Raw genomic sequence first — 22,072 nt, forward strand, 5'->3', positions numbered from 1 at the left:
TGAATGCCACGCAGCCAAGCTCTGTCTCTGTTTACCAAAGTGTGTTTTAGTTGTCTTGAGAAATCTTTCTGGTCCACCCAACTTTATTACAAGTGGTTGTTAAGCATCGGGTTCATCGTTTATTTGGTCTACCAAGTTCTTTGCATCTAATATGAATGAAATGTAATATAAATATTATGTGTTTTATAATATTAATGTAATGTAAATCCAATAAATATACTATTAACAGCATGCAATAGAATTATGTTAATATGATATTTGTCTATACAACAATTGTGTGGGCACATTTTGTCTACCACAATCACAAATCCCAATGTCTTCCCTCAGTGAGGAACCCTTACACTGGTCATAAGTACCTGTGTGGAGCGCTGCAGTCTGGCATCGTCCTGCTACAGTGGTACGAACCCATGCAGAGGTTCATGCTCATCAAGGTCAGTTGGAGTACCTCATTATTACATGGTTCAATACTAGATGTTACAGTTACAGTACCTCATTATTACATGGTTCAACAGTAGATGTTACAGTTGGAATACCTTATGATTATGTGGTTCAATACTAGATGTTACAGCTGTAGTATCTCTTGATTACATGGTTCAGTACTAAATGTTACAGCTGTAGTACCTCTTGATTATGTGGTTCAATAGTAGATGTTACAGTTCTAGTACTTATTGATTATGTGTACCAATACTAGATGTTAGTTGTAGTACCTCATGATTACATGGTTCAATACTAGATGTTAGTTGTAGTACCTCATGATTACGTGGACCCTCACTGAATGTTAGTAGTATTACTTCTTTAATACTGTTACAGTTGCTTTAGTTAGGTTTCACTATTATTGACTTCTGTCACTCCCTCCCTCTCTGTGCTCCCTCTCTGTCTCTCTCTGGCACTTTTGCTTTCTTGCTCGATCTCTCCGCCCCTCTGTTTCAGAACTTTGACTTCCCGCTGCCCAGCCCCCTCAAGGTGTTTGAGATGCTGGTGGTCCCAGAGCAGGAGTATCCCATGGTGTGTGTGGCCATCAGCCAGGCCACAGAGCCAGGACAGGTGGTCCGCTTCGAGACCATAAACCTAAACTCCTGCTCCTCCTGGTTCACTGAGATGGGCTCAAGTAAGAAACAAAATCGATTAATTTCCATTTGTACTGGTGTTTCATAATGTTGCAAGCCAAGGCTGACTACACAATTTGTTTCTAGGCCACCTTTTAGAAATGCCAATATTGTTCTAGTTCAAAAGATATGTAGCATTTTTATATTATTTCCCGTCTTATATTATTTCCCATCCCACTTTTGTTAATGCGAAACTAGTGTGGCTAGTTCCGCATATAAATGGTTCATAATGCAGTACATATGGCTCTATTTGAATCATGTCTTGGATGCCTGTATGGACACTGCTTTTGTGACCACTCTGTTTGTCTTCCCTCAGCCGGTCAGGCGGTGGACGCCATCCATGTGACCCAGCTGGAGAGGGACACCGTACTAGTGTGCCTGGACAGTAAGGATGACCTCTGACCTCTAACACCTCTAAATTGACCTCCTTGATGCGTCACAAAGAGCTCAATATTATCAGCCACCTTTCTAAAGCTTTCTCTGGTTCTTTTACTAGAAAATCTCAAGATTGTTAACCTCCAGGGAAGATTAAAGTCCAACAAAAAGCTGGCGTCAGAGCTCAGCTTTGACTTCACCATTGGATCTGTTGGTATGTTTAGCTTTTGAATATGATTCACCTAGTATATTATTAAATGATGATTTAACATGTTTAATAACCACGCATTAAGCCATCTGCTGGCTAACAGCGGCTAACATCCCTCTACTATTCCAGTGTGCCTTCAGGACAGTGTTCTGGCCTTCTGGAAGCACGGCATGCAGGGAAAGAGCTTCAAGTCCAATGAGGTAGGCATTACTGTAGTAGCCATATCCTTCAGGCGTGTCATGAACCATACAACCTGACTCTAAACATGGTGCCACACATTGTCAGTCACACTTCCATGTACCCTGTTGTACCCATCATGTACCGTGATATCTGGAGTTTTACTGTTACAGGCCCGATGTTCTAACGGCTGGGTTACCTGGCGCCCTAACGGCTGGGTTACCTGGCGCCCTAACGGCTAGGGTACCTGGGGCCCTAACGGCTAGGGTACCTGGGGATGATGATGATGATGATGATAAAGCGTTGAGGTGCCCACTGGAGCGATTAGCCGGCCAGCCACCATATCAATAGGCTTCCATTATCCCCTCACGTCCCTGCCTTCCTCCCCTGGGAAGCTTGTCTTCAGTCATCCAGGAGAGCCACGGATGAATTATTGAAGGCCCTGCCCGCTGCTTCTGTTGTGCAGCTGTTTCACTCCTGATGGAACATGAATAGTGTATGACCTGTGACATTCTGACGGGGCCAACGTGTTGTCTTCGATCCCTGGAACGGCGGAGACCCCAGCCAGCGCACAGTGAAAAGACTGGCCTGGGCGACGACCCCTATCACTTTTCATTAGGAACAGAATGCCTCACCTCACACTGATCTCTGAGGTTTTATTGTGTGTGTGGGGTGGGGGACACACACACACACAGTGTCACATTGTGTGTTTACAATGCTCGTGGTCAGCTATACAGGAGGTAACTCAGTGAATGGCTGACAACTTCATTACCAGCAGGTGGACACACACCTTGTTGTTCAGCTTCAGTGTCTGTGTGTCTGTCTGCCTGCCAGGTGTCCTACATGGACCCAAACAAATTAAGTGACCCGTCAGGGCCATGTTGACAAAGGAAACGCCTGTGTGTTCACGTGTCCATCTGACACCTCTAAGCTCGGCCTAGCTGCCACTACTATAACCACGGCCCGGCCCGTGTGGTGGTGGTCTGGATTGTGTTGTATGTGTGTGAAGTCCTACTACTGCCCATGTTTGAACGTTCTGTGTTGCCAGGCGAAGTGTTACTCCAGTAATGTACAACACCTCAAAGAGTTTCCTGGTGTTTTAGGTGAACTGCCCGCTTGAAGTCACAGGGGTTTCCGATGTTGTCAGCTTCCCCTCAGTAGAAACATTTACAGGGCTAGTTTTTCCATGCAGATGTTTCCCTGATGTTTCCCTCTGGCGGTTCACTAATACTTTGAGTCATAATTGAAGCAGGCATGTCATTAAGTGATGTTTTTTGTTCTGTTCTTTCGTTACTGTGCAGGTCACCCAGGAGATTTCAGATCCCAGCAGAGTTTTTCGCCTGCTTGGCTCTGACAGGTTGGTGCTTAAATCTATTCTCTTGACTGACTTGTGTTTTTGATTCTCTCTCTTTCTCGCTCCCCCATCTTCCCTCCATTTTCCCTTGCCCTTTCTGCCGGAAACGTGACTCATGCCATGCCCTTTGACCTCTATAAAGCAGAGAGGGGCAGGGCTGGTAACTGTTATAGCTAGTATCTTCTCTTCTCTCCCTCTTTCTCTCCCTCTGTCTCTCCTATCTTTCCATCTCTCTTGCCCTCTACACTGTTTCTCCTGTGTTTTGCCCTCTCCTGAGTTTTCATCAGCCCTCTTCAGAAGAGGTTCCCAGATGTCTCGCTCTCCCTCCCGCTCTCCCACTCGCACTCCCTCTCCCGTTGCCATGACGAGACAGGTGCCGCAGGTCTCAGATCCCCATAATACATCTATCGTCTTTGATCTTTCTGCGTTTAATCCCTTTGAGCCTGGTGAGCAGGATGTCGGGACTCCACTGACATCCAACTCACACATCTTGGCTTCAGTGGTCCCTGTGCCTCTACGAACACACAGTGTCGGGCAAGCAGGGGCCGGTTGTCCTGAACTGTAGAGACCACCAAAATGTATTTATCTACTGGGGGCCCGGACACCCACCCACTGTTCACCCACTGGAGAACAGATCTCCTAGCAACGAGGAATCTCCCAGGGCTGGCCCCATTCTATTCCAATTCCTCAGGAAGAGTGTTTCCTCTGCCAGACCAACCTGCATGTTTTATTCACACTTGCACCTGGGCAGTGCCATGCTGGTCGGGTGTTAGTATCTGCCTCTCTCTGGTGTAATTCCATCTGATGCATCGTCACACCGGGGGGGGGGGGACAATGGCACCCCATCCCGTCCTGATCTGAAGTGTCGTGTTAACTTTTGATGGTGACGGTGCAGGATCAGTTCCATTTCAATTCCGGTCAATTTCACAAAGTCATGTGACATTCACTCCGTGCGGTGCTGAATGCATTGCAGTGAGAGAACGGTTTAAATTGAAACTGGACTTCCTGAATTGTCTGGGAATGGAATTGGGCCCGACCCTGCTCTTTGAAAGCCTGGGGGGGGGGGGTTCTGATGTGCTGTTGAGTCTGTCCCATGTACACTCTCTCTCTCTCTCTCTCTCTGTCAGGGTGGTGGTCCTGGAAAGCCGGCCTACGGACAACCCCACAGCCCTCAGCAACCTCTACATCCTGGCTGGACACGAGAACAGCTACTAGCCCCCCGACCTGGAACCCTGTCTGGCACCTGGATGGATGACCGTTACTTGCCTCGTCTGGCCCTAAACCTGGCCCCTGTTAGCTGCCGCTGGCCCTCTATTCAAACCCTGGAACTTTGAGTCTCAATGGATTGGTCAACCCATATGTTTCCTTTCTGATTGGTAAAGATTTGCCAGAGAGTGGATGTGTGTAACCAGCAAACTTTCAGCGACCATATCAATCAACCCTTCACTTCCTCTGTCCAGCAAAAGAGAACAGCCAGGATTCAACATAGAACTTTGTTACCAAACGCCGGAACCAGTTACTGAATACACAAACAAAAAGGTCACAAACCAAAAGGTCAGACCAGGCAAAGATTCTCCTCCTTCCTCAGCACAAATCTTCCAACAAATAGCCTTATGCCGTTGCAAATGAGCAGCTACGCCCCCCCTCCCCTCTAGACCCCCCCCCCCTCCCTCCCCTATAGACCACCTACCCCCCCCCCCCAAGACCACCTACCCCTCCCTCCCCTATAGACCACCTACCCCCCCCCCCCCCCCCCTTCAGTCCAACTGTTGGACTGGACTGAGTAGAGACAGAATGCAGGAAGTAAGGTCTTAGAACTGAGACCAACCTCTTCCTTCAGTCTTCTACTGAACTGTTTCCAGATGAAAACATGTATCTAGAGTTGTAACTGCAAATAAGTGCCATAATTATTTAGACATTTAGGTCTGGTAGCAAATGGGAGTTAATGAATGGGAGTTCCTTTGTCGTATCAATGTGTTTTTAACCAGCTGCTGACTATTAAAGGGCTTGCATGCCGTTCAGATCTGGTCCAGGGTGATGGCTTGGTTTTCTGGCGCTGAGCCGTCGGTGGACTCCCTTTACTAGAGTCTTTGGGCCCATGTGCTAGGCCTGGACTAGTGGGATACCTTTCACCTCTATAATACAACTAATATAGATTGGGTTTGAAAAATAGTCCATGTCATTTTGTTTGATGTGGGTAATTTAAAACATATTTATTTATCTCTGAACGATATTAGGTTATGTTGGATTTACGTGCAGTGTTAAAGGGTTTGGTAACTATTTTTGTGTGTGTGTGTGTGTGGGGGGGGGGGGGGGCTCGTATCAAGGGGTTTTATTTTGACTGTCTGTTAAGGGAATGGGGTGCCATTTAGGACATATACATCTTTTATGTCCTTCCTATTGATGAATGAACGTTGGGCCGAGCAGCGTTGCTGAGATAACAACAAACCTGCTGTTGTCTTAGTCACAAACAGATCATACCAGCCAGCCAATACCAGCCTGCTTGGATCAATACCACCCAGCCAGCTGATACCAGCCTGCTCGAATCAATTAACTCCAGTCAGCTCAGGTCAATATTATCCAGCCAGCCAGTACAATCTAGCCAGCTCAAATCAATACAATCCAGCCAGCCAATATCAGCCAGCTCGGATCAATCCCAGCCAGCTAATACCATCCAACCAGCCTGGATCAATCCCATCCAGTCAGCCAGGTCGGTCACTCTTCTAACTGAGATTAAGAAGGCTAACTGCAACTAAGATCTTGGGCACAGTCAAGTGGTTTAATGTCAGGAATGACGACGGTTTTATTAACCATAAAATTACCAATAAAAACTATCCAACCCCCTGCACATTAGCCATATTAACACATTTACAAATGTTTGAGATGAGAACAAGCATGGTTCAACAGCGTTGAGAAACCCTCTTCACGCTCATTGATATTGAAGCACAAATTAGATATAACTCAAAAAAACGCAGAACTGCCCCTTTAAATAATTGTGACCGAATTCTCCTGCCCCTTTAAATAACTGGGAGAGTTTTCTCCTGCCCCTTTAAATAACTGGGACAGAATTCTCGTTCCCTCTGAACTAGGTAGAGCGGACGTTGCAGTGGTCATGCAGAATGATTCGGCGTGATCGCGCTAACTCAGGCTGGTCATCACCCGGTTTGTGTATGCCGGCGCTTTATGGAATAGTCATGCCGGTGAAACGGCAGCCTCCTACTGGAGGCCACTACTGTAGCCAAGAGGTGGCTCAGCAGTTTGGGTTACTCGTACTGCTGTGTAATACGGTGGCTGAAATGGCACTTATTTTGACCAGAGCCCCAGAAGTAATACACTTAGGCGGTATTTGAGTTCCGTGCAGGCACGCCGGTTATCTTTCTCTCTCTCTTCCTTCAGCTTGGTTGCATTCTAGAAAGTTGAATATAATGTAAATGTAGCTTTTTTTTCTTTTTTTTTAAACCATTACTTTTATTCAATATTTGCACCATGTAAGCACTTTTGTACATGTTCATGTTTTTTTTTTATTTTATTTAAATGACAAAACAAGGGAAATGTGTTTGGTCTTTGAAACATCATTGGAGTTCCCTTCGCAAAACTTTTAATGTATGCAGTTTTTGTAATAAAAAAAAAAGCTATTAACAATACATACCATATTTAATTCTGCCCGTAGCTTGCCCGAGAGGTGTTTCCTAACTCGTGTTTGGCTTGACAATAACCATATTAGAATGTGACCAAAATGGAATGGTGTAAGGGGGATGAATGATGAATAATAGGAAGTAAAGCTGAACCTCATGCCTCTTGCTACGCAAGCCCCAGTATTTATATGGCAAGCCAATTTAACGTCTAATCCAAAGAAAACGTACTAAACTATTTTAAAGTCACTAGTACTTATTAAGTTACTTCTCCATGGATTACTAGTATCTATTTCAGTTTTACCAGTTACTATTCATTGGATACTAGCTAAAATGGCAAGCCATTTTTACATTTCATGAAAAAACGTACTAGTAACTGTTTTGAAGTTAATATAAGTTATTACTAGTAAAGCTATTTCAGTTTTACTAGTATCTATTAAATAGTTACTAGTAAAACTGAAATAGATACCAGTGACTATTTTAATAGTTTCTAGTCAGAAGCAAATAGTAGATATCTGAAGGGGCAGATCCGCCATAGAATTAAGTTGTAAAAACCTGGAATTTGTTGCTAGTAACAATTGAATAGTTATTGGAATAGATACTAGAACTAAAGTACTAGTATCTAATGAATAGCTACTAGTAAAACTAGAATAGACACTAGAGAATAAGTACTAGTCACTTTAAAATAGTAACTAGTAAGTATTGAGGAATAAATGTTAAAACGGCTTGCCATACAATCTGAGCCATTGAGAACCAATGGTCTGTGCGCAAGTTCAGCTCTTCTGATTGGCTAACGTATCCATAGGGCCAAGAAATCTCATTTTAAGGTTTTGTCGGGTGTGGTGGTCTTGCGATCTCAGCCCTGGTCTCAGTTTTTCTGCTTGTAACATCGATTAGGACCACTGTTTCTTCAGCAAAATAGTCGTCCACCGCAGTTTCCTGTTCCGTAAAGAAAAAAATGGCCCCCGCCCCTTAAAAAAATATTTTTTGATTTAACTTTTTGTCTGTTTAAAAAGATGGACGACATCCAGACGAACTGTCGGTCTATTTACATTCGTGAGGTGATGTTACCACAGGGGAACAATTTCCATAACTCACTCTACGGTTTCTTGCATCCCCGTTGTTCCAATGATTTAACTACCAATTACTAATTGGCCTCAGTGGACTAGTCTGAATTAGCCAGAAGCTGGAGCAGTGTTTGGTATTTAACGTTGCGTAAAGCCGATGAATGATATCACGGTCAGACAAAGCAAATCTGGGCGGCGTTACAGAGATGCCCGTAACTTGATCCCCCACAAACTTGACAAGGTAAGTATATTCAGCTCAAGATGATAATACATACTGAATTCTACCCATACATTTATCCTGTCCCTTTAAATAACTGCACATTCCCACAAAATGCCAAATATCACGTTCTACTGTTTGGTTTATATGCTGTACCAAGGTGCGGCACCCCCACCTGTCAGTACGACCTCCATTAACTGGCGTCCCTGCGCAGTTGTAGGGTACTTCGTATTTATATCCACGCTATTGTTATTCTATATTGTCTACATATTCCTTGTTACTATATTTCAAAATGTTTTTTATTGAACATTTCAGACAGGAAGTACAGGAATGTGTTCAAAAGAATATACTCGTTTTTTTCAGGCATTTATGCTCTACTGGAGAGGAGAGAAAATATTATGGGGCAAAGATTTTGTAGAATTTATGATCACCCCTTGCTTGTATGATTGACCGTGTGTTGTGAAGTAAACCCAGTCTCGCAGGCACTGATTTTAGTTTCATAAAATATTTTAACGAAGCCGTTCATCGCACCCATAACCATCTCGTTTCCGGGTAACGAGGAGCCGGAGCTGCGGTGCGGGAGATGTGTAAACAAGAAACCAGGCAAGCCCAGTTCAGCCGGACCGCAATAAGTTTTTCATCAAGTGAAAAGACAAGAGAATCGTGCAATCTACCAGAAATAATAAATAAATGAGGTTGCTGTCAATTGATTCGAAATTAGGTATTCCACACGTGAGGCACTGTCCTTGACCACTACACCACGGCATTACACGTTTTAGCAGTCGCTAGACTCCTTTGAGGATTGTGTTAAACGTTACTTAATACTGTAGTGACCCTGTGTTCATTTAAGTTCTTAGTTGCTCAGTTATGTTTCATTAGGGGGCGGGGCCTGACAGTTAGGTGGGGCTGTTTTACCGGGTGGGACGTCCCGCAGTGAGGAGGGCATCTCTGGGGGCTCGGGGACAGCAGGGGCGTGTCCAGGGGTCTCTCTCTCTCTTGTGGCTCCACCCCTGTGTGTGATAGAGAACCGTAATGTGTGATACTTGTCTGAGTTGCTACAGATCTAGGAGAGAGTTTGTCAAGAGTCTGTGTGTTAACAGATAGTGTTGGGCGTAGACAGTGGCCACACAGCTGTCTTGTTAGGGTTAATAAATTCTACCCGGTGCTCTCTGACTCCGACTCCTGATTTAGCATCCCGGCCAGGGGTGTTACAATACGTTTACATCCACCATAGCGTCTATGGACTGTATTGCTTTTACCATTGGCCGTTTTAACAGCTTATTAGCCAGTAATAGGCTTACTTGTATCTACTAACTTCCTAGGAATAATCATAAGAATTGAGCAATTGCTAGCGAGACTGAAGGTGAACTATTCCATGCCAGGAAAAGTTGCAATATAACCGTATACAGTTTCAGTTAAGACTAACGTAACAACTGTATGTTGTAAGCAGCAAATATGTTTGTCTATCCTGAGCCAAAATGCATGCACAGATGCGTTCTTCGAAAATCCACCAGAAACAGTCCTAATATAACCATAAACTGCCAGTTTTCATCTATATGGAACAATTCATAATGCCTACTTGGCTTTGCCTGCAAGGAGAAACGAACTCGGGACCACTACGCTATTTAAAAAGAGTCAGTCAGTGATATTCGCTTACGCGGTCCAGCAAAAAACTGCTGATAAAGAAGACAAGCGTGATGGGTAATTAGAGAGAGATTTTTAGGTATTTGACAATACTAGCTAAATTTAATTAATCTCTATACTATCTTAGTAGTATCTTCTGAGCTAGCTGACTGGGTTGCTGGGTAGCTTTAACGCTTTGCACCCAGTTGGCTTAAGTGAAAACACATTAGAGAATGTGTTGAGGTTTTATTTCCTAATATCTAATTCATTAGGACCCTGGCTAATATCTAAGCCACACAAAACGATCTAGATTTGACCATTGGAGTGCCCCAAGGGTCCATGCTTGGGCCCCTGTTATTCAATCTTTATATCAATTACTTCGGTATGTCCAGGAGTGGAGATCCAGAAGTATGCAGATGATACAGTCATCTACACCCACGGAAAGAGTGCAGAGCAGGTGGCAGTCAAGTCAACAGCAGTCATGGAGAATGTTTTTTTGACTGGTTCAACAACGCCTGTCTCACAATGAACAAATGTGGCAAACCATTCTCATTTGAGGCAAAGAAATGGATCACGTCCAAATTTATCAGGTCTGTCTTTAAGTGCATTCAATTTTATGTGTAGTTCATTACAATTATCCATAATGTTTGCTGTACTGAATGCGTCTGTGTGTATGTTTAAATGTCTACATGCCCATCTGTGGCGGGAGGGACGGGGGGACGACTACTGATATAAATTAGCTATTAGCTAAATCAGGTGCAACACATCACTTCTCATCTGTGAGATTTAAGTTCAGTTGTGCATTGTTTCTGATGAAATAAATAAAAATTAAATATGGAAAGAGTGTCTTGTCACACTAAGATTGGATTAGGCGTACTTCTCTTGTTTCTACCAGAGATCTCGGCAATAAGGAAATTGGAATTATATTGAGGGACTAATTAGGTTGCCTGTACATGTTATTTGTTTTTAGTTTGTAGCTCTGAGTTGTTGAAATAGGACTGACGTATCCTGTTCATGAAGTGTGGCCATATAGCCTATGAACTGATTATGAAGCAGGTGTCAGTTTCGAATACCTTTTTCAGGAGAGTGGTGGAAGGCCTATCATTACTGATGTAATTACTGATGCAAGCTTACATTTTTGTTCATGGTTATTTGCTTCCAACATGACAATATGACTGGAGAAAAATAGCATATCTTTTTAATGTACCGACCACCAGCGCCTGTCACTGGTTTATGCTTTAATATCTGGCCCATTAGTGAGTAGGGTAAAATTCAGGATGATGCCCGTGAGTCTGGGACAACAGGTGCCATCTGGGCCCTACACTGCTCAACAACAACGCTCACCAACCTGCTGTTTAGCTCAAGCTGCAGGAGCGTGTGACGTGAGGGGGGTGGAGTCAGCCCGCCAGTTCCTATGGGGACCGGGCTGAAAAAGGAAAGCCTTCTGAGAGCAGACCTAGCTACTGGTTCCGACAACGTGAAAGTAAATGCTCATCTCCTTTCTCCTGTCGGTGGATGTATGCCAGTCTAGCTCCTCTCTCCGCTCAGAAACCGATGATCTTGTATTTGCCGCCTTGATATCTAAACGAGATAGGTGAGTAAGGCTTTACCAAAATCGAGTTATCAAGTGCAGCATGCCATTACATGCACAGTCTTTAGGTTGATGATAATTTTTTTTTTGTAAACATGCAACTTTATTTTATATCAAAAGGCATACTTATATACTTTTTCGTTTTGCGATAAAATGTGTTAATGTACTATTTAATCGAACGTGTTTGTAGATATAATGAAGGATTTGTAGTGAAATACTTTGATTTCCATTATATTGCCTTCGCAGAACGCACATATTATTTAGCTATTTATTTACTTTAGAAGACCTTTATTCACTTTGCATTGCAAATGTTTTCGTTACGCAATCAAACTGTCCTAAGGGAGGTGTAATGTTTCCACAAGCTAATAAATTAATCTTTGACTAACTACAATTAGATGTTGTGTTTAGGGTACGTTTCGGGCCTCTATTCCTACAAGCTATTCGATAGTTTTTTTCACAATTTTCGTTATTATTATTTAAAAAAAACGTATTGTTAAATATAGGTTATAGATGTTATTTATTTTATTATTATATATGTCATATTCTACTTGCTGGACAGAAGTAACACGTGTCTTTAGACCGATCCTTTTTTTGGGGGGGTTTTTAACGACCTCTCCAACATTGTTTTTATTTTTCTTATTTTTTCTGTTTACGAATATGATAATATCAATTATAATACCCAGCTGTAGACTTTAGTCACTTTTTCCCGACTGAGGTTTCTATCTTGCCTAATCTTTTAAAATGGTAATGTCTGCGCCGAATGCGTTGCAATTTAGAATGTAATTTCGTCTAGACAACTTTGACCAGTCTGAAAATGAATGTTAGCCTAACAAACATTTATTAGGAAGATTTTTTTTGTCGAAAAAAGTTTATAATGCTTTTACACACACACATTTCAAATCTCACGATCAATACTGTTTCTTGAACTAAAACGAGTGAACCAGTCTGCTGGACTTGATGATGACCCCTGAATAATCCACCTCCAATCTGAGTCATCAAGCAGTTTAATATGACGGTTAGTTCAGGAGAGTACTGGCACCAGCAATGCCCCCTGTGTTTTAGCCAGATAATTAAATATTTCAATAAAAATCTGAAGTTACAGTAGCGCACTGGGCTATAAATGCACCTGCACAGCAAGTCCGTCCCTGAGTGTGTACACTATAAGGAAAATATATATTAACGAATATTGAATCACTCTCTTCAGATTCAAAAACCTGCACACCTTTCATATTGGTTGGTTCTTCAGATCCCAAGAGCATTTTAGGTTCCTCAGACGACAAGTGTGAAGCTTCTGGTTGATGCCCTGCCCTTCAGCACGCCCTTCAATGACCATGGAGAAGTATGAGAAGATAGCGAAGATTGGGGAGGGGTCTTACGGCGTCGTTTTCAAGTGCCGAAACAGAGACACGGGGCAGATCGTTGCCATCAAGAAGTTTGTAGAGTCAGAAGATGATCCCATCATTAAGAAGATCGCTCTGCGAGAGATTAGAATGCTGAAGGTAAACACCGTCCACCCTTGAGGCATATAAATGTTTTCCTTCTCTTGTCTCTGTCTCCTGTGTGAGTGTGTGTGTGGGTCCCAAGGTTATCAGCATTTTCCTTGCTCTTAAAGTCTGAGAGTTAAAAAATAATGTTTGGCAAGGCCTCCCACAAAGTGGCCCGTGGTCTTTGTAGCTGTTAAATTGTTTCAGATGTGATGACGAAATTAGCGATGAAAGCTGGCAGATAGTCAGTAACCAAAAGGTTGGTGCATCAAATCCCAGAGCTGACAGTGTTGAACCCAAATTCTGGTACTCCAAAGTGGTGGCTTCCACTGCAGCTTTCCGATGTGGATGGCTTTGGATGCTGGTACAAGTCACGTTCTGGGAAGGACCTTAAGGAATATTTTCTCTAACAGGCTCTTTCTCAAAGACACAAATACACACACTTCCTTTGCGCACATGAAACGGAGTTAAGAACTACCATGATCTCACAGGGCAAGCTGTTAGGGAGGAAGCTACACTGTCGGCTTAAGGTAGGAACGTTCAGGAATCTGCTGCCCCACAACACTTGGTCCTGGTTTTAAAGTTATGACGTTAGCCAGTTGTAAATGACAGGCCAACACCTATTGCCTATGTTATAAGTTTTGACTCATAGGTTAAGGTTTAGGCAGGGACCAGAAAACACCTGGTTACAACCTTCACTATGACTGGTTGTAAGCTTTTCAGAATGTGCTCCTCAGTGTCTGGGATTCTCCAGAACATTCAGCGTGCTATGTGGACAGTGTGGGTGAATGAAGTCCCGCTGGCCTTTCTCTTCACAGGCTGGCTGTACCCCTGTGAAACGTCATTGAACGAGGGGGGAGGGGGTCCTGTCAGTGGCCCTCAGTTTATTTCTTTGTTCTTGGTTACTGCTCCCGTTTTAACGGCTTTCTGTTGAATGCAGAGAGAGAACCCTGGGGCCCCAACATTATCATACAGGGTTTTAACTCCGCTTTTAGGGAAATGTTTAGGTCTAAATAAAGCCTTATTTTCAAACAGCCAGATGCAGCTCTTCCAGAATGATTATTCATTTCACTGTAAATCAGGTCAGAAGTCTTCAGCCACATAACCCAGTACCACATGCTCATGATGATGGCGATGATGAAGAACAGTAGAGTAAGGTTTGCAGAGTAAGATGGTGTTTAGTGTTATCTGGGATTTTTGGGACGACCCTAACCCTGACCGTAATCCTAACCCTGACCGTAATCCTAACCCTGACCGTAATCCTAACCCTGACCGTGATCCTTACCCTGACCGTGATCCTAACCCTGACCATGATCCTAACCCTGACCGTAATCCTAACCCTGACCGTGATCCTAACCCTGACCGTAATCCTAACCCTGACCGTAATCCTAACCCTGACCTTAATCCTAACCCTGACCGTAATCCTAACCCTGACCGTAATCCTAACCCTGACCGTGATCCTTACCCAACCTCAAAAGGCTCATGTCAAAGTTGTGACGTCCCATTGGATTTCTTCATAGAGGGCTGACAATAGAGGTTTGGCAGAGGAGTGTTTATGTGCCTTGAGGCAGTTTCTGTAAGATATAGGATCACTAGTATTGTTGTTGTGACATCCTTTGACCTGATGGGAGACATTTGGCCAACTTCTACGGTCATTCCCCGACAGCTTCCTGTGGTAGACCGCAGTCGCCACGGCGTCATAACCACCAGGTCTCCATGGAGACGGACAGGTTGTCATTGTTGACCATGGCGTGTTAATCACCCTTTCTCTTACCGTAATCTCTCTGTGTTTGATAAGACGTGTGGAAGCTTGTCGGCCACTCTTGACAAAGCAAATACATCCATCTATTTATCAGCTATACAGTCATCTCACTGTGTTTAATAAGACGTGTGGGAGCTTGTCGGCTACTCTATTTATCAGCTATACAGTCATCTCACTGTGTTTCGGATGTGGACACAGCACTGTGGAATGCTTACACAGACACAGCTGTTCTATTACATCTATACCTGGATCCATACAACAGTTCTAGGATATCTATAACTGGATCCATACAACAGCTCTAGTATATCTATATCTGGATTTATACAACATTTCACAAGTGTTTGTCATTTGTATGGTGTAGCAGAGATGCTTTGGGAGACAGAATGTGTTTTTAATATTTGCTGTGTGCGTCTATTGTCTGAGCAGCAGCTGAAGCACTCCAACCTTGTGAACCTGATTGAGGTCTTCAGGAGAAAACGGAAGCTACACCTGGTGTTTGAGTACTGTGACCACACTGTTCTCCACGAACTGGACAAGTACCCCAGAGGGTGAGTCTCTCTCACACACACACTTTCTTTCCATGTGGGCACCTGAGACCTAACCCTGACCCAGAAATCCATGTTCCCAATTTCCTGACCCATCCCTTACCCTAACCTTAACCTCAAAAACCTAACAATTATGCCTAAACTAAACCTAGTCATAACACCTGAACATAATGTGTAATGCCTAAATCTAAAAGTAAACCAAATTCTAACACTATGCCCAAATATCAGGGTCCCCTAAGCAGGAAAGCAAATTGTCCCTACTAAGAACCTGTCAAAAAACATTGTGGTGACAGATGTTTCAGGTCGTACAATCTTTGTAATGTGGAGACCTGATGTCCCTGTTCTACAAACAGGCATGGATCACACACACACATCCTGATGTTTTCTAGGTTGTGTATCTGTGTGTCCTGCACTGATAGCCCCAGTGTTTGGCTGTTACCACAGAGACTGACCTGCTCGCTGCGGAATGTTTATATTGATGCACTCCCAGAATGCTGTGTTAGCATGCAGAAGGAGGCGGGGCTGTAAGAATACACAAACAAAACACAGGTCAAAACACACACACACACACAGGTCAAAATACACACACAAAGTTCATAACACAAGAACACAGACATAAAAAAGAGTTTGTAGTTGTCTGGTTCCTGGCTTGTTACCTTCCTGGCTGGTTGCCTGGTCATGGGCTGGTGAAAGGTGACATTATGGAGGGCGTCTGGTCAGTGTTCCTAATGACACCCTATTTCATACATAGTGCATTTCTTTTGATCAGAGCCCCTATTGGTTGCTGGGGCTGAAAGTTGTGCTCTAAATAAGGAACAGGCTGTGGTTTGGCACCTGGCCATTGTTAATATTGGCCAGTTGTAAGGCTTGATTTAGCTATTACTATGGCAACACTGATAGATGGGCACTGAAACAACATCCCCTGCCCCCGTACCACTGTTTAAAATAGAGAGACTTTTCAGCCTCACCTCCCCAGCTTTAAAATAGTAGAGACAGTACTGTTCAGCTACACCTCCGCGCCTGTAAAATAGTAGAGACCGTACTGTTCAGCTACACCTCCGCGCCTGTAAAATAGTAGAGACCGTACTGTTCAGATACACCTCCCCGCCTGTAAAATAGTAGAGACAGTACTGTTCAGGTACACCTCCCCACCTGTAAAATAGTAGAGACAGTAATGTTCAGGTACACCTCCCCACCTGTAAAATAGTAGAGACAGTACTGTTCAGCTACACCTCCCCGCCTGTAAAATAGTAGAGACAGTACTGTTCAGATACACCTCCCCACCTGTAAAATAGTAGAGACAGTACTGTTCAGGTACACCTCCCGCCTGTAAAATAGTAGAGACAGTACTGTTCAGCTACACCTCCCCGCCTGTAAAATAGTAGAGACAGTACTGTTCAGCTACATCTCCCCGCCTGTAAAATAGTAGAGACAGTACTGTTCAGCTACACCTCCCCGCCTGTAAAATAGTAGAGACAGTACTGTTCAGCTACACCTCCCCGCCTGTAAAATAGTAGAGACAGTACTGTTCAGCTACACCTCCCCGCCTGTAAAATAGTAGAGACAGTACTGTTCAGATACACCTCCCCAGCTTTAAAATAGTAGAGACAGTACTGTTCAGGTACACCTCCCGCCTGTAAAATAGTAGAGACAGTACTGTTCAGCTACACCTCCCCACCTGTAAAATAGTAGAGACAGTACTGTTCAGGTACACCTCCCCACCTGTTAAATAGTAGAGACAGTACTGTTCAGGTACACCTCCCCACCTGTAAAATAGTAGAGACAGTACTGTTCAGGTACACCTCCCCACCTGTAAAATAGTAGAGACAGTACTGTTCAGCTACACCACAACATCTGTTAGTTAGACCCAATGTGGGGATGGGGAGTGGGAAGCCAAGACCATGAACATACATTCTACCTAAATAGCGTCGCAATAGAGCAATCAAACTGTTAAAAATACCTCAGCATATTCATCCACAACACAGGTGACTGTAAACAATGACCTGAGAGACAATAACAACTTCAAACTCAAAATCCCAAACAGAATTTGATTCAAATTACTCAAGTTATCTTTTTGTCTGCTAATTGTGAAGGTCATGGTCGGCTCACCAACAAAGAACACTTGATGCTTGTGATTGGCCAAACATTTTTAAAACACACTCTCTATATACAGACTCAGTTAGGATGACATTTCTATGAAGCGGCGGCTGTGGGAAGACCTGACAAAATAAAGTGGAAACGGATCTGTACTTCATAACCTTCATAAGCCGAATTTAAGATCACATTAGATCTGCATATTTCCCACAGATCAAAGAGACCCACAAAGAATTCGAAAAGAAATCAAACCTTGATGAATTCCCATATGTGTTGGGCAAAATTTCACAGCAGCAAGATTTGAAATGTTGTCATTGTATTTGCATATTGTTACATTATACATAGCTAATAATATAACATTGCTGTAACAATGTGTGTGTGTGTTTGTGTGTGTGTGAGCCCTAAGCAACTGCCAATGTTGCCCACGCCTAGGACCGGCCCTGTGTGTGTGAAAGAGAGAATTAGGGAAGTGAGGGGGAATCCCTAAAATTCTAATTTAATTACATTCTATCAGTAATTAGTTTGTTGGCTTTCAGTGTTCCGGAGCACCTGGTGAAGAGCATCACCTGGCAAACACTCCAGGCCGTCAACTTCTGCCACAAGCAAAATGTAAGTTCTGCCCAATACTGGGGACGCTTTGAAGAACCACTTTGGGTTCCAGGTAGTTCCTTTTTTCAGTTCCACGAATAACCCTTTCCAGATAATTCCATGGTTTTTTTTTAATCCAGAGGGCTTTTACCCAGAACCCAAATGGGTTTTTCAGAAGGTTCTCTCTCTCTTCCAAACCCAGTCAATGCTTAGCTCTTTACCTTCCCTGCTAATAGATCAACTAGTTGCAGGGAAAATCATTTCTCACAGCTTCCCACATTCATTACCTATCTCCTCCCCCACCACCTCCGCCTGCCACCCTCCCTTCTCTGTCTCGCTCTCCCTCCCTCCGCACCCCTGGCCCCACCCACAACACCGCTGGTTTTACTGGCGTTCCTGTCTCCTGGCTGACCTGCCGTTAATGTTTAACCGAGACACAGCAAACACCAGAGGGCCCTCGTAACAGTCCAACTGCTCAGCCAAAGTTCGGCTATGTGGTATATTCATTAGTGCACACCGTGGCAAAATGTTTTGCAACAGAGTAGTTCAGATTTGACAAATTCTTGTCAGTTCCCTCAGCTTGCTTCTCTGAGCAGATTGCGAGCCTTCTCTAGCCTGCTACCAGATCTGTTTGCTTTGCAACATCCTAACAGTGTGACAGTGAATCGTAGGAATTGGAAGCACAGTACACAGATCGGGAACCAGGCTTTTTTCTCCCACATACCCAGATCAACTACCTCACTATGTGAATCAGCTGTGATTGAATGAATGGTGCCTCTCTCTGACCCTGCGAAGTCACTGATTTCAATCGTAACTGTGAGTTTCTGTCCACGTTGTGTTCCTCAGTGCATCCACAGAGACGTGAAGCCGGAGAACATTCTCATCACTAAACAGCAGGTCATCAAGCTCTGTGACTTTGGGTTTGCCAGGATACTCAGTAAGTCATCTTGGGGCTTCGCCATTTGGCGTCAAAGTACCGTCTTTGGTTTTCTGTTTCTTTTTTAATTCTTTGAACCTGAAAATTGTCTGTTGGTTTGGAATTAATGTTCCTGTAGTGCTGTAAACCATTCCATCTTTCCGCCGTAAACTCTATTTAATAATAGAGAGGTGGACATACTCACGGCAGGTCTTGAGGAACATCTGTTCCTCCTGAACAGATGTTAAACAACGTTTGTTGTTGCCCGTGCTGGGAATGCAGAAGCCATTTGCCAACAACTGTCGTCTCCAAGAGTACAATTTTTGGTTTTAAGCTTCAAAGCCCCCCTGAATGTCTCTTCCTCTTCCCGTTGTGTTTGCCTAAAGCCGGACCATGTGACTACTACACAGACTATGTGGCTACGCGGTGGTACCGTGCCCCAGAGCTCCTGGTGGGGGATACTCAGTACGGACCCCCTGTCGATGTCTGGGCGGTTGGGTGCGTGTTTGCCGAGTTGCTTTCCGGTATCCCCCTGTGGCCCGGCAAGTCCGACATGGACCAGCTCTATCTGATCAGGAAGACTCTGGGTAGGTGGGACCCACGGATGTAGCTTGTTTCACAAAGGGCCCTGCTTTTTGCATCCTACTTCCTTTGTAGTGCAGTGCTAGCTGTGCTCACTAGCCTAATACTTCTCTAAGGAAAGTAAACTCACTTTTCCTATTTTCCTGTTTGTTAGATTTTAGGGCAGTCTTGAGGAGGGTAATCTTGACAACAGCGTGATTTGAGTGACCAGTGTCAGTGTAAGAGCTGTTTCTTTGAGATTGGAGAGATCAGTGTCAGTGTAAGAGCTGTTTCTTTGAGATTGGAGAGATCAGTGTCAGTGTAAGAGCTGTTTCTTTGAGATTGGAGAGATCAGTGTCAGTGTAAGTGCGGTTTCTTTGAGATTGGAGAGATCGGTGTCAGTGTAAGTGCTGTTTCTTTGAGATTGGAGAGATCGGTGTCAGCGTAAAAGAGCTGTTTCTTTGAGATTGGAGAGATCGGTGTCAGTGTAAGTGCGGTTTCTTTGAGATTGGAGAGATCAGTGTCAGTGTAAGTACTGTTTCTTTGAGATTGGAGAGATCGGTGTCAGTGTAAGAGCTGTTTCTTTGAGATTGGAGAGATCAGTGTCAGTGTAAGAGCTGTTTCTTTGAGATTGGAGAGATCAGTGTCAGTGTAAGTGCGGTTTCTTTGAGATTGGAGAGATCGGTGTCAGTGTAAGTGCTGTTTCTTTGAGATTGGAGAGATCGGTGTCAGCGTAAAAGAGCTGTTTCTTTGAGATTGGAGAGATCAGTGTCAGTGTAAGTGCGGTTTCTTTGAGATTGGAGAGATCAGTGTCAGTGTAAGTACTGTTTCTTTGAGATTGGAGAGATCGGTGTCAGTGTAAAAGAGCTGTTTCTTTGAGATTGGAGAGATCGGTGTCAGTGTAAGCGCTGTTTCTTTGAGATCGGAGAGACCAGAGCTTTTTCTTTTGTCTACAGGGGACCTGACCCCCCGCCACCAGCAGGTGTTTAGCAACAACCAGTTCTTCAGTGGAGTGTGTATCCCGGAGCCTCAGGAGATGGTGAGAACATCTGATGGACATCACTGGCCAGATCTACCCAGGTGTTTGATACACTTGGCAACTGTCCCTAAATTGTTTTCTTTGTGTCTTTCCTAGGAAACTCTCCAGCAGAGATACCCTAACCTGTCATATCAAGCACTCAGTCTAATGAAGGTTAGTCTACCAGTGACTGACTGAACTCCATATACTGGGTTTAGTATTGTACAGGATGTTTAATTGACACAATTCATCTCTCATGTTATGGATAGGCAATGTGTAATCTCTAATGCTGTATTCTTGGCAGTTATATTCCACCTAAATCTCCACTTTCCCTCTCTGTGCCTGACTGGCCTTTGCCCTCTGACCCCAGGGCTGTTTGCGTATGGACCCGACAGAGCGTCTGACTTGTGAACAGCTTCTGGAACACCCGTACTTCGACAGCCAGCGGGACGACAGCGAAAGCCGCGGCCGGGATCACGACCGCTCCACCAATCGGCGGTCACGCCTCCTGCCCCGAAAACACCTCCCACCTGGAGTCAGTGCTGTTATACGTCTTTCCACGGCCTCAGAAAAATGCTGCACAAACAAATGGGTTTCTCTGCTATGCAGTACACACCGTTATATTCTATTCCAGTGGTTGTGGTGATATTGTTGCATCTCTGAGTTTGTTCCTCTCCCTCCCTCCAGTATTTGCCACAGCTCACTAGCAGCAATATCTTCCCAGCACTGGACAACAAGAAGTACTACAGCAACCTGAGAAAATTCAACTACCATTTTCCTAACATCTAAAACCACCATTTTAGATCAGAACAGTGCGATCAAAATACTCTGGTCGGCTCGGGAACTGGAAGCGGGGAAGTGGATCACATTGCGAAAGGAATGCAGTTGATTGGTTCCTAAGAAAGCAGATCAGTTGAACCAAGATTTTAATTGGAGAATTATTGTGAATACTTTCTATGCATGACTGAGAGACATTATAGTTAAGTGGTGTTGCCTCCATTTTAATGTGTATTTTGTTTGTATTTTGTACATCTATACCTTTTGTTTGTATTTTGTATATCTATACAGTACATTGAAGACAAGGAGCAGACTTTTGCTGTGCTGGTAGATTTTAGTAATGTTACAAGCAGACATCATTGAATCAACCAATGGTTACATCAACAACTGTGCTGTGTGGTGTGGTATTCGTCAGATTGTAAATATCATATGAAGTGTTAACTGATATGCTAAACAACTAAACAGGCATTGGGCGTAGGTTCTCAAAGGCTGTAGGTTTCCTAAGCCAGCAGTTGAATGTAGAGTCATCGACTATGCGGTCAAGCATGAGACTGCTGTATCTTATGTGGTTAGCTGATGTCAAACACCAATTCAGGCCTGAATTGTGAGATCTGCCACAGGTCTGTAATGTAGTCAGTAACTTGGAGGCAGCACCGTGACATACTGCCATAAATGGTTTGCCAAATGTTACTTTTTTAATATTTTTGTATGACTAAATACCAATGAACTCTTTCATCAATAGATGTGAGTAGATTCAACTGGAATGGAAAGGTTAAATAGAACAGTGGGGAGAAATATGAAGAGGAATCTAACAGAAGATTGGATACAAATATTTGTCAATCTATCAATAAAATTTCAAAGAACTAACTACTAACCCTGAACCCTTATCCCAAAACTTGAACCTTTCTGTACCCGCTAACCTAACAGTTATTCTTAACTTAAACCTAACAAAGATTTACTTAGTTTTCTGATAGAGG

The 22,072-nt window shown here is 43.7% G+C and overlaps 2 protein-coding genes across 11 annotated transcripts in view; both read left to right on the top strand.

Annotated features, from left to right (window-relative positions):
- The window catches only part of map4k5 (mitogen-activated protein kinase kinase kinase kinase 5), a 44,451-nt gene extending 39,571 nt beyond the window's left edge, over nt 1-4,880 (top strand). For all 7 annotated transcript variants that reach the window (XM_029125490.2, XM_029125488.2, XM_029125489.2 and 4 more), the window contains 7 exons: nt 328-431; nt 931-1,108; nt 1,423-1,491; nt 1,603-1,695; nt 1,819-1,889; nt 3,168-3,223; nt 4,348-4,880. In XM_029125490.2, coding sequence (XP_028981323.1) covers nt 328-431; nt 931-1,108; nt 1,423-1,491; nt 1,603-1,695; nt 1,819-1,889; nt 3,168-3,223; nt 4,348-4,435 — 659 coding nt within the window. In that variant the 3' untranslated portion in view covers nt 4,436-4,880. The remainder of the gene's footprint in view (nt 1-327; nt 432-930; nt 1,109-1,422; nt 1,492-1,602; nt 1,696-1,818; nt 1,890-3,167; nt 3,224-4,347) is intronic.
- A 2,741-nt stretch (nt 4,881-7,621) lies between these two features.
- On the top strand, nt 7,622-21,780 carry cdkl1 (cyclin-dependent kinase-like 1 (CDC2-related kinase)). 4 transcript variants are annotated; one of them, XM_010896284.3, is made up of 10 exons: nt 9,486-11,353; nt 12,597-12,849; nt 15,023-15,144; nt 17,772-17,844; nt 18,670-18,760; nt 19,126-19,326; nt 20,257-20,339; nt 20,436-20,492; nt 20,689-20,853; nt 21,006-21,780. In XM_010896284.3, exons 2-10 carry the CDS (start codon nt 12,649-12,651, stop codon nt 21,105-21,107), a joined length of 1,095 nt encoding a protein of 364 aa, XP_010894586.1. In that variant the 5' UTR covers nt 9,486-11,353; nt 12,597-12,648; the 3' UTR covers nt 21,108-21,780. The 4 variants fall into 4 exon arrangements, with proteins under 4 accessions (XP_019909864.2, XP_010894586.1, XP_019909863.2 ...); XM_020054305.3 differs by lacking the exon at nt 9,486-11,353 and adding an exon at nt 7,622-8,160 and having other exon boundaries at nt 20,689-21,107; XM_020054304.3 differs by having other exon boundaries at nt 12,555-12,849; nt 20,689-21,107.
- The last annotated feature ends 292 nt before the right edge of the window (nt 21,781-22,072 follow it).

Source organism: Esox lucius, chromosome 15 (genome assembly GCF_011004845.1).
Source record: "Esox lucius isolate fEsoLuc1 chromosome 15, fEsoLuc1.pri, whole genome shotgun sequence".
Classification (NCBI taxonomy): Eukaryota; Metazoa; Chordata; class Actinopteri; order Esociformes; family Esocidae; genus Esox; species Esox lucius.